Source organism: Rana temporaria, chromosome 3, assembly GCF_905171775.1.
Source record: "Rana temporaria chromosome 3, aRanTem1.1, whole genome shotgun sequence".
In the NCBI taxonomy this organism is placed as follows: Eukaryota; Metazoa; Chordata; class Amphibia; order Anura; family Ranidae; genus Rana; species Rana temporaria.
In genome coordinates, this window is record NC_053491.1 from 59,834,546 (window position 1) to 59,848,958 (window position 14,413).

The 14,413-nt window shown below is 39.4% G+C and overlaps 1 protein-coding gene across 1 annotated transcript in view; it reads left to right on the forward strand.

Annotated features, from left to right (window-relative positions):
- Nucleotides 1-14,413, forward strand: part of FBN1 (fibrillin 1) — a 359,844-nt gene that overhangs the window by 261,236 nt on the left and 84,195 nt on the right. Inside the window, exons 27-31 of the mRNA XM_040342652.1 lie at nucleotides 1,539-1,664; nucleotides 4,849-4,974; nucleotides 5,182-5,304; nucleotides 9,664-9,789; nucleotides 12,169-12,294. Coding sequence (XP_040198586.1) covers nucleotides 1,539-1,664; nucleotides 4,849-4,974; nucleotides 5,182-5,304; nucleotides 9,664-9,789; nucleotides 12,169-12,294 — 627 coding nt within the window. The remainder of the gene's footprint in view (nucleotides 1-1,538; nucleotides 1,665-4,848; nucleotides 4,975-5,181; nucleotides 5,305-9,663; nucleotides 9,790-12,168; nucleotides 12,295-14,413) is intronic.

A 14,413-nucleotide genomic window follows, 5' to 3' on the forward strand; every position in this document is an offset into this window, starting at 1 on the left:
AAACAACAATCAGCTCTGTGGGAGGGAGGGGGAGAGAGGGGTTTGCTTGATAAATTTATGTTATCTTCATGTATTTATGCTTCAGTTACGACAGTGATCAGACTTCTGAGGCAACTTCCAATGAAATCTATGGGTACAAGTTGCCTACAAGTCTGATTGAAGTAGTACAGGAACCTTTTCTGAAGTCGGAGCGACTTCAGTAGTGTACATTAAGACAGCTCCATTCACTTCCATTGATTTTCTCAACCATGCGACTTGGGACGACTTGGGGAGACTTCAAGTCTGATCCCAGGTTGCCTCTGTGTGAACCGGCTCTTAGGGTTTCCTTTAAAATTCATACCAGAACTTTTTACTAGGCATGCAGTTAGTGGTTGGGTGGCTAGGAAAGCGAGGACACATGTCATACAACCTTAAGAGGGTTCCAAGGGCAGTAAAGCCTTGCAAGATATCTTCTCCCAATGTTGAGGGACAAAATAAAATAAAACAAAAGGCTGCAGCTTGCATGTGATAAACACAAAATAGCAAAACAGAAAAATTAAAGCTGCGCCCGAAAAAAATCCTAGCACAAAGTCCACAGATGACAGGAGTATTGATATAGCCAATACAGCTCAATACACCTGTCATCTGTGGACTTTGTGCTAGGATTTTTTTCTGGCGAAGCTTTAATTTTTCTATTTTGCTATTTAATGTTGGGGGACAAGGTCCTCTTCCATGCATCCTGTCCCCCAAAAGGGATGTGGATGTTGGTGGGGAAAAGGGGGGGGCTTATATATTTTTTTTACAAGCCGTCACATATTGTATTATCTGTCCCTCCAAGAGAATGAGAGCAGGGATCCCAATAAAATGTTAGAAGTAAATAAAAACATCCACACTGTAAAAAATGTCAATTGTTGCCAAAAAAAAAAGAAAAACCTTGTAAACAATGTCTCACAATTTAGATCTAATATCAGTGACATCACTGACCCGCCAAGGAATTGTGCTTCCCTGCCACCACAACACATTCTTCTCAAAATGACAGAATTTTAGGCACTTTGGCAATGCAAACACAGTGCAGGGGATATAGTCACGACCAGAATTGGTTAATGACCTCACCCTGGATCACTCACTGCTTTATTTACATTCTAGAAGCAGGGGATTTGGGCAGGCAAACAAGTTAAATATTGTCAGTTTGTTCAGCAGTTTGCGGAACTGCAAAATGTGGGCTTGACCCAAACCTGGCCTTGTGTAATTACCTATTGCTTTTCTTATATAGATGTTTCTGTTATCATAAGTGCATGGATAATGTTGTCCTAGACAGAAAGATAAAAGTTACTTCTTTTTACAGATAGAAAGATAGACAAATGCTCCCTATTTTCATATCCCGTATTGTGTTATCATCATGAGAATGTCAGCTTGTACTTATGATAAAGGATGTTGTATGCTTGCTCTGTTATATCCCTGTAATTCTTTGATTTCTTTATTATATTCTGTTTTCATACACATATTTATTATATTGTTTTCCTTTGGTAATCGCATGACCTGAAACATCTGTATTTCAGATATTGATGAATGCGAGCAGAATCCACTCCTCTGTCGTGGTGGGAACTGCCTCAACACAGAGGGAAGTTTTAAATGTGAATGTCCTGATGGGCATGAGGTCACACCTGATGGCACGTCTTGCTTAGGTATGTTACAAATGCTGCCATTGCATTTTCTGCCCATGTAAATCTAATACAATTATGTTTAGACTGAATTAAGTACTGTATAACTTTGTACAAAGAATTGTGCTAGCAAGCTTGTGCCCAGTAGCGGTGTCATCATTCCTAACCTTTTTATTAATTACACTGTACTAAAGATGCCTAACATTTAAATTCCTTTAAACCAGTATCTGGGAACTGTTGTCATCTGCCATTGTTGGCTTCAAATACAGGACTAGGGCAGAACATATGTCTCCAAAACTTTAACCAAGCTGCTAGGCCAACCTGATAATAACCAGTCCACACAATTTTGGATTGAAAATGTGCCCTAGCAGTCTTTTATTAACATATAACCAAAATGTAACAAACATTCATTTACAACAGAAACAAGTTAAAGGTTGCAGATCTTTGGAGGCACTAATAACCATAACCTGTTTGTATCTGCGGGAACCACATACCCATTAGGTCCCAGCCACAACACACCAGCTCGGGGACAAAATCCCAACTAGCTGCAGAGACTTCACTGTCATAACTTTTGAGAACCAAAATTCACCAGGGGATACCGTTCCAAAGATCGGTCCCCAGCATATATTGGCACTGCCATTTTTAATTCTTACAAAGACCCCAACTTCCAGGCTACTATAATCAGAGAGCAACACCGCTTCAGGTGAAACAATTCCCTTTCTGAATGGCAGGGTGCCAGTCCAGTCTGGGGCTTGGGCGTAGTAGAATATATGGAAAGAAAATTGACCACACTTTAATGTATAAGATCCACAAAATACATCACAAACCCATGATGCAGAGAGACAGCAGAATGGTTAACGTAAGCTTATGAGTAAGCAAATTTTTTTCTGAAATGCATTAACCATGCTGCTGTCTCTCTGTATCGTGGGTTGTGATGTCTTTTGTGGATTTTATACATTAAAGCTAATTTTCTCTGAAGTCGTGAGTGTGGTCAGTTTTCCTGCCAGGCTACTATGACATTCGAACCTTGAACCAATCCGAAAATTAGGTGGTAGGTGGGTGGGAAGTTTCTTCTTCAACAGACGATTCCAAACTCATGTCCAGTTCTCCACCCCTACCTGTCCACTCTGAAGCCCCTCCTGGATATTCAATTCCACCAATATGGTAAGTGACTTCCCATTTCCCTTACCTACAATTAGCCCTTTAGCCCTTTCCACCTTGCCCCCCTTGTTCACCCATCATGCATGTCTATTTATTTTTTTATTGCTCCATCCTTATCTGATTGATATTTTACAAGCTAGGTTAAACATTAAATCTTGCCAGAACTGGTCAATCCAGGCACTTCCTATGCAGTTAAGTTGGCCATACCTGGTTAGATTTTCGCTTGAACATTTTTAGAAAAATCATTTGTCAAAAAATTATATATTGCCATCATTGAGTTAATGAATTTCAATTTAAAGCCCTTACATTTTTATCCAAACCTGCTATTTGAATTGATTCCCAGATTAATTTAATATTTTAAATGCAATTTGTAAGATGCAGAATTTTGTTTGTTCAAGAAACATTCTGCATCCTGCGCCTTTTAATATTCTAGTCTTTATTATGCAAAACCAGCATTGATTTAACTAACCATTAAAAAATTGAACAAACGTTTGAATGAAATTCTACTGGTGTATGACCAGCTTTAGTAAAATTAAAAAATATTTACTGTTTCAGAGATCTACACGTACCTCAAGAAAAAATGTACAGTGCCAACAAAAATTAGACAAATATTTTATTGCTACTAACTCATAAAAATAAAAAATATATAATACAAAAATTTCATGATTTAGAGTCGAATATATTTTTATTAGTATTTTGAAAAAACAAAATAACATGACATGAGCGAGGCACGGAGGACTATTACAGAAAGTAAACAACAGGGATTATATGTGAGCAAGTAACAGTACCCAGCCCCAAGGAGGGTGCAGGTAATCATCACTCAAGTTATACATTGGAGTTAGAACATTATACACCAGGGAGCTGTGGTGGCTCAACGCGATTGGCACTGCGCTGACAACATCTGCGGCTAGGGGTTCGGATCCCGGTCTCAGCTTCATGTGAATTGAGTTTGGTGGTCTCAGCCCGGCTCCCGGTGGGTGTGCTATGCGAGGTAAGCCTGCGCTTAGTACGCCCACCCCCCTCCCACAAAAACCACCACACTTACACGCACTCGTAATTGGGTTAACATGCACGCACTTTGACCACGCGGTCTCTAAAAAGAGAGGCGAAGGACTAACGGGGCTGGTTGAGCGGGCTAGATCCTTATAGTCCCTCTGCCCCGTTGGGCTTCAAAGCGGAGCAGGTAGGGCGGGCTGTGTGGGAGGACCCCCTCACACACCCACCATTGCCACCCGGGGCATGGAGAAAGGTGGCAGATTGCCTCTGGGGGAGGCCTGCCTACTCCCAACTCCTGCAGTCCGGCTCCTCTCTCGAGTACACGCACAAAATACACTTTAAAAAAAAAAAAAATGCTTGAGCAAAGCGTGGTGTCGTATAACACGTACAACGGCACTATAAAGGGGAAGTTCCATTTAAAAAAAAAAGAACATTATACACCACAAAACATCAGAACCTGGAAAAAATATATCTGGGTATAAAATAGAAATAAGGGAGAGACAGGTGCGGAGGAAAGTAAAGAGGAAGAAAAAGAGGGTAGAGGAGAAGGAATATGATTAATTAAAATGTAATTGACCTAAAACTGCATTACCTTCAAAATAGTAGCTAAAATCTGAATGATCAGCTTCCTGTACACACAGCCCACTTTGACTGTGGAAAAATGAAAAACACGGCAAAATCGCGGCTCGATTTTGCCACAGTTTGCATTTTACAGTGGCCGACGGTCAAAACTTTCCTATGCTGAACGCAATTCTCCTGCGTATAAGAGAGGGAGGTTGAAGCTCCCCTAAACACAGCAGCTCCTAAACTCTGGTAAAGCCTATGTGTACATTGAGACATAAGCTTTTATGAAGTTGAGTTTAAACTCAAGTTTAGGAGCACATGAAGCCCAAAATAATCCTGTTCATAGTTTGCTATGACCTAGAAACAATTCACAGTGTACTCTCAGGTAGTTGTAATGATTGCTGTTTGTCTGCTAGTGATAGTGCCTATAAGGGAAAGATTCTAATTCAGACATTCATCTTTGCTCTCTCTCATCTTATCTCTGTAGATATCAACGAGTGTGAGCTCAGCACTGACTTGTGCAGACATGGGCGATGTATAAACCTAATTGGAAGATACCAATGTACTTGTGAACCTGGATATAAGCCATCAGATGATAAACTCTCATGTGTTGGTAAGTCTTTCTTATGATACTATTGTAAAAAAAGATAACGTTAAAGATATTCTATATAATAGTAATTAAAATAGTGAGCACTGTCATTATTTAAATTATTTACAGTAAAGATCATATTTTGCCCTATGATCATACTCAGAATATGTAAGATATTTATCCCCTGATTATTGTCTCTGTGTTTAATCAGATCTTTGTTTAAATTTGTAGATGTTGATGAATGTGAAATTTTCAATGGCGGATGTGACACAAATTGTACAAACTCCCAAGGAAGTTATGAATGCAGTTGCATCGAAGGTTTTGCTTTAATGCCAGACCACAGATCCTGTACAGGTAAGTCCAATCTCTAACCAACCATAAATAAAGAACAAAGCACTTCATTGTTTAATGCAGAACTGGGTTATCATTGAAGTATATACTGTATATTAGAGGGGATGGGGGCTGTAAATACATCCCATACCCTTTACATTCTTAGTCTTTTTATTAACAGGAAAGCTTTCTTAACATTTTAAATACCTTTATTCATAAACACATACTGTATCTTACTATGTTTTTTTTTAACTGTTTTTGATACTGTTCATTTGCTTACTTATTTACTGGGCCATTAGGTTCCTTCTTCAGGGTTTAAATAATTGTGCAGAGCTTGACGAAGGGGTCCCAATAGCATGATAACCCAAATTAGCCAATAAAGGTGTCCTTTTTAATACATTTTTATAAACCAATTTCAGGTGCAGTTTAGTGCTTGCATTATAGTTTACAAAGGTATATTCAAATTTAAGCATTGAAATGTACAGACATACTCTACTTGTACATCTCAAACAGTAAAAACATAGTAGAACCGGGGGGGGGGGGGTAGATTACAATATATAAGACACTAGGTTAGTGTAATATGAAACTGAATTGTTATTGTCACAATATTAAAGTATACCATTATTCTAGAACATTATACAAATAAATAAAGAAAAACGAAAAAGGGAATTGTTATGAGAGCCAGTGACCAGCATACTTCTCTATCGCAGGACTGAAAGTTGGGGGGTATACTGCCAACTGGCGCATGGGAGCTCCGATTCATCCACAGTTCAGCCCCCTTCCCCCAGTTTTTGTCTCTCCAAAGTCCAGCCCCATCCCCCCTTTGTTTGTCTATCCAAAGTTCATCCTCCCCTGCCACTTTCAAGTCCAGCATCCAACAACCCCCGTCCCCACCACCCCCTTTTTTTGCCTCTCTAAAGTCCACCTCCCCCACATTTTTTGTCTGTTTAATGTCCAGCCAAACCGACAACCCCCCCTTGTATTTTTTGTCTCTCCAAAGTCCACCCCAGCAACCCCCTGAAAATTTATTTTGTCTCTCCAAAGTTCAGCCATTCTCAGACCCCACCATACATCCTCTGTTCCTTGTTTCTCTAAAGCCCAGCCTTCCTTAAACCCCCTTCTGTTTTTTGTCTCTCCAAAGTCTAGCCCCCTTGCCCCATCCCTTTTTTTGTCTTTTTATAGTCCGGCCCATCTTCCCCAACTGCCCTCCTTCCTGTTTTTTTTTCTCTCCCGAACCTCAGCCCTGCCCAATCATTTCCTCCTTCTGCATCTCTCTCTGTCGCCACGTTACGGATGCCACTGGTCCTTGATGTTCATAGTAGGCACTGGCACTGCTTTCAAAACGCTTAGCAGAACTCTTCCTACACAAAGCTTCTGAGCAGAGCAACATCCCACAATTAAAGCAGAATATGGCTTGGGAACAATAGTGCAGTCGCAGCAGCTGTTTTGTGTTTGGTTTTCCGGAGAAGTGTGTAGAGCAGGTTGTATCTGGGGAGCCCTGTGTGGCAGTGCAGGGAGGAGCAGCTTAGTGTGCCAAGCAGCCTGGAGGGGCATGGCTGAAATCTGGAGGGCACAGCCCACCCTAGCACCCTCCTGCATTTGGCCTTGCTCTATTGACCACTAAATGGCACTTTTATTCAAACCTTGTGCATTAATTGACTAACAGGTACAAGACTGAATTTAAGAAATAATTTTTATTATGTTTTATAAAGGGGATCCTTTATTCTACTTATTTGAATCTAGTGATGAGTAAACATCTTCATTTTTTTTAAGCTAGGCATTAACATTATGTCAGTACCCATATGTATTTCCAATGTTTTTGATGTTAGGTTAATGGTTGTAGGGGAACAGGAACCATACATTCCTTACAAACACTCAGATGTGACAGCCGTGAAGTAACTATAGCTGTCTGCAGATGTGTCTACTGTGACGATTTATCTAAAAATACACTCAAAAGACAAAACTTTTAGTTTTGAATAGAGTAGAGAGTAATTAGAACACCTTTCAGGTTTTATTACTTCTGTCTGCCCCCCCCCCCCGTTAGGAAGATTCACCCCATCTATTTGTCCTATTTATCATCATCACTGAGAGTGAAAGTGAAGGAAAATCCCACATTTTGTGTTGCCACCAAAACAGGTATAGAGGAGAAATCTTCCAATAGGGGAACTAGTTACAGTATAGTGTTTCTGGTGACACCTGATAATTCCTTACTTTGGAGGGACTTCCTCTCACTTCTTGCTTTGGCTTTTGGACAGAAAAAGAAAGCAAGATCTCCCCAATTCCCCAATGGGGCACAGGTGGAAAAAAATAAGTGTTTCCTAAGCCTGTCCTGTAGTCCTACTAACAGGGTATGTTATATAGGTAACCTCACATATACACAAGTGAAGTGTGTCAGCATTGTGGTCTGATTTTCACAAAATGTTACCTGTTGGTAGGATTTAAAGTGGAATACCAGGCACCACCTAACCTAATCCTATATCTGCTCCCTTCCCCCTCTTAACACCTACTGTATGCTGACAAATCTGTGTAAGAAAGGACTGTATACCTATTTTCAGGCTGCTCTGGTCACATGATTTCCCCTGCATTAGCCAACTCAGCTGCAGGGGAGAGGAGAGAGCGCTGACAACAGATGGGCCACTGCTGCCAGGTTTTTCAGCTGTTGTCAAGCACCCCCTCCTCTCCCCTGCAGCCAACATGACTAGCTGAAATTAGGCAAGTTAACAGATCTTTCTTACACAAGTTGATCATAATAAGTGTTAGGAGGAAGAGGGAGCATTTTTAAGATTAGTTAAGTGGTGGCTGGAATTTCACTTTAAGGATGGGTTTAGGAAGCAGCTCTATAGTAGGTCCTAAATTTACAGACTATCACTCCCAGACATTTATCACGGTACTAATCTTAGTAAACAAGCTATAAATGGTTCAAGCAACAAATACCACCATCTTGTTAAATCAGAGACTTAGCACTATTAAAAAAGTGAGAGACAGAATTTCATAAGATTTGGTCTAAAGCCGTAAAACCGATAAGATCCTAATTAAATATTATGGCATAACTATGCTATTACTCAGCAAGGGAAAGAAAACTTTTTCTAGACCTTTACTTAATTAAACCATTGGGTGACCCACTTTGGCGAGGGGTGAAGCAGTCAGTCAGTTTCCCGCCAAGATAAAGCCATCTACATAATAGTCTATTTACAAGAACATAGATTTATTGTGCAAATACTGACAAACTTTTCTCTATTTGGAATGGAATGTTGAAGCTAGAACAAAACAGGTCCCGAATGGTTTCTCGGTCTGACCACATGCAAGACAGGACCTTTTTTATATAATCTGATCTTCAACACTGCAGTGCATAGTGTAGAAGTCATTACTGGAGGGCCTGTGGGACTCGGGGGATTTTCTTTGAACGTTAGACAGATATTTTTTAAAGGGGATTTTCACTTACGTTTTAAAAATAAAATGGCTTTCAAAGAGGGAGTAAAGTTTCTAAAATCCTTACTCTTTTACTAAGGACCACAAACCCAGATGGTTTACAATTTACTGAAAGTTAGTTAGAAATTGTTGCGTTTGCCATTTTTATTTCTCTTGGGAATACATTGCATGCCTTCAGCTGCCATTGTGTTATGCTGGGTTTCAGGTGTATCCTTGCACCTTTATGGAGGAATGAGCTGCCTCCAGACATACTAGCCCTTAATTTATCCATTGCATTGCTATATACAGTATGCTCCAAGATGAAGGCTCTCATAGATTAGAGTTAGGGACCACACTTCACAGAGGAGCTTGACAAAACTTCCACATAAATTTGCAAATGTTGGGCAGCCAAAACCTCTGTTTTCATTGCAAATTATTAGACAGTGTATTTTTTTCTTGCTAGCTGGTAAGCATACTGGGAAATACATTTTGTTTTGTTTGTTTTTCTGTGCAAAGCCCTTTTATGTGCACTTTACTTTTAAAGCTTGTTATAAATTGGGGCAGTTGCCATTTTTGTTTAGTTTACAACTTGTCAACCTGAAAAAAAAAGCCAAAGCAGTACCTTCCCAAGAATCATTAAAAATACTAAACATTGGGGAAGATTTACTAAAACTGGAGCACTCAGAACCTGGTGCAGCCGTGCATGGTAGCTAATCAGCCTTTAATTTCACCTTTCCAATTAAGCTTTGACAATTAAACCTGGAAGCTGATTGGTTTCTATTCAGAAGTGCACCAGATTTTGCACTCTTCAGTTTTAATAAATCTGTCCAATTGTCTCCATCTGCTTATAATGCTTTTTTTATTTTTTTATTTTTTTAATGCGTCCCACTTGCAGAAATTTCTCATAAGTAATTAAAGTACCGTATTATAGTAATTTAGTTGTTTTATCGTTTTCTTCTACCTGTTTCTCTTTAGATATTGATGAGTGTGAAACAAACCCCAATATTTGTGATGGAGGCCAGTGCACAAACATACCCGGAGAATACCGTTGTCTCTGCTTCGATGGTTACATGGCCTCTATTGATATGAAGACCTGTCTAGGTAATTTGCAGTTTCAGATATGCTTGGATATGAATAAAGCAAAAAGGACATGGATTAGTTGGTTGTAGACAGTATGCATTCTTCTAATGTTACAGCATATCCAAGGGACAGTTCTGTATGTTTAGTTTAAACCTGGAGAAGAGTTTACTGTGATAGAAAGTGTATTCCATTAGCAAATTATGTGTTTTGTTATGTGCTTTCAACTACTGAATATACACATTTAAAGGATCAGTTACAGTTAAAATGAAAATCAACATGTTCATAATAGATGTAGTATATGTGATAGCGCTTATCTTAAAGCAGAAAATTATATATTTTTTAGACACTACAGTTTAAATAAATTACCTTTAAAGACTACTATCCTAGGGCTGGATTGCTGTTGTTTACTGTACAAATTACAGCTTCATTGATGCCGAATACCACAGCCCACGCTCTTTTTTCTGGTACTGTGTTTGGGCGTTATGGTGTTCATACAGTGAAGGGATCCTGGCATTCAACCCTCGCCTTCCTTACACCTTGCATGTTCACAAAACACCTTTTATTGTGTTCACAGAATACAAGGCATTCAGTGAATGGACAAGGATAGATCCTTTTGTTTACCTGCCTGTTTTGTATTCTATACAAAATAACAAGACATTTTGTAAATAGGCAATAATAGTGGAATAGAAGGGTGAATGACAGGATCCCTTCACTGTATGGGGACTGGAGCTCTCAGCCACAGCACTAGAAGAAAAGCATGGGCTGATTATTGCAGTATACAGCAGTGATTCAGACCAAGATAATCATCCTTAGAGGTCAATTATTAGAAGAGTGATTTCAGATAATCTATTAGACTTGTTGCATATTTGAAAAAAAAAATCCTGGAAGCCCACTTTAGAATAAATCATTTTATCAATCTCTGAAACTTTTTTATTAATAGTTTTCAATCGTGTGTACATGGGGCAGCCACGTGTGTTTATTACATTTGCAGGCTTTCTGCAACACAGTGGTTGTGCCTTCTTTTCCCTTAATTTAATTTGATTAATCTGCTGATATAACCTAAAAAAGATGCCCTGGAGCTGATTTACTAAAGCAACTGAACCATTGTAGGGTAAACCATTATGATGCACTTGTATGTCCCCACACACAATGACATGTGTATTGTGCTGTTCTAGTTTGCAATGTGCATTGAACGTCTAAATAATGCTGATTTTGTGCCTTTATTTCCTATGAGGTGCACTATGGAATGTGAAAATTAACATTTTACTTAAAAATAAATAGGAAAAAAACAAACCTGCTAAAAAAAAACAAATGTGCATATTACAAGCTAAAAAAAAACATGTCAAATTTATACATATCCGAGACCCATTCTTCTGGGAATTAAACTCCGGGGCCCCCTGCAGCGCTCACTGGTTCCTCCTGTTAATCTCCACTCATCATTACATTATACTGTACATGGAGGAACACGAGAACACTGCTGGAGAGATAAGTAAAGATACTTTGGGTTGTTTTATTAAAGGCAAAGATGCACTTTACAAGGGATTTTTCCCCAGCGCTTACAGTAGGAGATTAGTGAATGAGGTGAAGCCCTGCTGACTTCAATCATCCAATCACGTCCAAGCAATAATACTGTTTTTTTTTTCCTTGCACATGTCTGGATGTTCTTAACAAAGTAAATTTTGACCATATTCTCCAAGCTAAGGAAAAATTCTCCTGATTTGCCCTTAGTAATGAGTACCCTGTACAATGGCTGTGCTTAACTACGTACATCTCCATGCAGGCAGTCCCATTGATGCCATTTGGAACACAATGGCTGCATGGACACAGCCGCTGCTCTCAAAATGACATGTGTGGGTGCGGTTGAGTGTCTCTGAACTCACACTGTCTGCATTTAAGGTTGTACACCACATGAATGTCATATTGGGTGCAGCGGCCATGTCCCTGCAGCCACTGTGTCCCAATGGATATCAATGGACCTGACTGCAAAGGGATGTACGGAGCACCTGTTATCCCTGTGTGGGTCAACATGGTCCTTGCATTGGGTATGAACTGATACTCCTTGTGTGAACGAGGCCTAAATCAATTTCTTTGAGTAAGTGACAGTCATTTACGAAGAACACTGTATCCTTTTAAAGCTAGTATACTACATTTTGTTGTTTTACCCTAGGCTCAGTATTTGTTTTACTGTTAAAGGGGATTAGCATCACTTGGCGAGCCTTTATGGCAGACAGTTAGTTAAAAATATAGCTATAAGAGTGATCTCAAAAAAACCTACCACTAAAAGGCTTGCATGTTTGTGAAGTTGTGTCATCTCATATCTTTGGAAGCCTGTGTTGTATACAGATGTTCACAGTGTATTTACCACTTCCCACCGACATGACAAGTGTATTGTGTTTTCAGATGTTGATGAGTGTGATCTCCATGATAACATCTGTCTGAGTGGAAGTTGTGAGAACACAAAAGGCTCGTTCATCTGCCACTGTAATCCTGGGTATTCTGGAAAAAAAGGACAAACTGGATGCACAGGTAAGGGAATGTATTACTTTGGTTTTAAAGAAGAACTTTAAAGTGGATGTAAACCCTCCATACACCCAGTGAAGTGAACAACGTCAGATGATACACAGGGATGAACCAAATCTCCCTACATAAGTTTTACAGGTATATCTGCTGTCTTCACATTTATATACTGTTTAGAAAGTTGAGATCATGTTAGGAGATTTTCTCTCCCTGTTTAACACAGAGTGTGATTTCTGGGCATTCAGCCAAGAGAGCTAACATTGCTGATTGGAGGAAAGGCACACACCCCCTCTCCTCATAGGCAGAGACTCTCAGAGGTGTTTTGTAATAGGACCTGCTCCCTACTAATTTATTTTAGCAACCTCCCCGAACTGAAGATTCAGGCTGCTTTTGTCTAAAGTGTTCAAGAATTTGTCAGGAGTTATCAGGCTGATAACAGAGGAACAGTTCAGGAGAGAGCTATGGAACATAGCTCATTGAAGAGAGATAACAAAATACTGCAGATATATGTGCCCAGCTGAAATTTCATGAATCGAGTTTACATCCACTTTAATCTGAAAAAAATATGTAATGTTTGGCCGACATGGTTACATTTTACCTTCAGACAGTAAGATGGAATCTGGGGTATGGATACACAAACTAATTAGACGTAGAAATTTTAGCCAGCTAGATATTCTAGATATTATACTCTGTGTGTGTAATGTACCAGTGTTCACTATTTACATTGATCTGCATGGTTTCAGTACTCTGCTCCCCAACTACCCTTAACTTGGCCAGACATTAAGTGTTCCTCGGGAACCTGCTGTAGTTCACTTAGTTGTTTGTCCTGTCGGCCTCCTCCTGCCCTGAGATACTTGAACAATTGAAGGAGCCGGCTAGAAAAATTGTTGGCCACACATGCCTCCAATCAGACGCAGGCACAGTTTGGGTATTTTGACAGCTGGCAGGGCCCCAGCAGGAGATTTGTCCATTCATGCTGTTTAGCGTGGATGGAGGAATCTGTTAGGTAAACTTAAATTAAGCTTTTGTATCAGGCCAGAAGCTGGGACAAGCACCGATGTGCAAATGAATCAATCTTCCCTGGCATGCTGAATAAGAGGAGTGCCTATGCTCAGCTTTTCTTTTTTATCTTCTACATGAGGCATAGAAACCTATAGTGTTTTTGACAGCAGTCAGACTGGGAATCATAGTGATTCTTTGTGAGTTTTTTGTGTGTAGAGATAAAACAGCTTTGATCCAGATGACAAGGATAAAGTGTCATACACATTGGAGTGTGTAGCTGCATTTAATGCAACTTTTTACATTTTTTTCTCTGGTGTTATGGCTCTGTGTTTTGTTAGAAGGCCCCTGATGTATTTCCCATGTTTTTATATGAATTTAGGGAAGAAAAAGCTGTAGGCAACAACTAAGGGCTCCTTTACACCTGCAGCCCCTATAAACAGTGATTTGCGATAAGATCACCTTCCAGAGGACAATTGACAGGCAGCAGAAAGGCAATGTGGTGCCTCCTCACTGCCTATTTTAACCCTGAAATGCCTAGCCTGTACTACACCTGTATTCATTGCACGCAGATGTAGGGCGGTTGTGGCAGGGTTCCGTTCGCTTTAATGGGCCAGGTTTGTCAGTAATACTGCCCACCAAATGCGACATGGGGTATAATTTAAGCCATGCCATGCGTTCCACTCGTTCCAACTAGACATGTGCACTGCTGAAAAAATGTGTTCGTTTTCGTTTAATTTCGTTTTTTTGTGTCATTCATTATGATCGCAATTTGTAAAATCCTAAATTAGAAAATTTGTAACTTAGAAAATCCGAAAATAAGAAAGAAAATCCGAAAATTCTAAAGAATGAAGATTTGAAAATTCTAAATAAAAACTAACTAACCAATAATAACTAACTATTAAATTATAGGTATTGGAATTTCCTTTCAAATTTGGCTGTTAGTTAACGTAACAAATACGAATTTATCCCAAGTTACTAATTATCTGAAATAATGAATGCTGCATCTAAACAAAGGGAACATAATGTATTAATATTAAATAATAGTAATAAAACGTTTTTATTATTAATTCGTTACGTTGCATTCGTCTAGATACGGTATTCGTTATTTTGGATAATTCGTAACTTT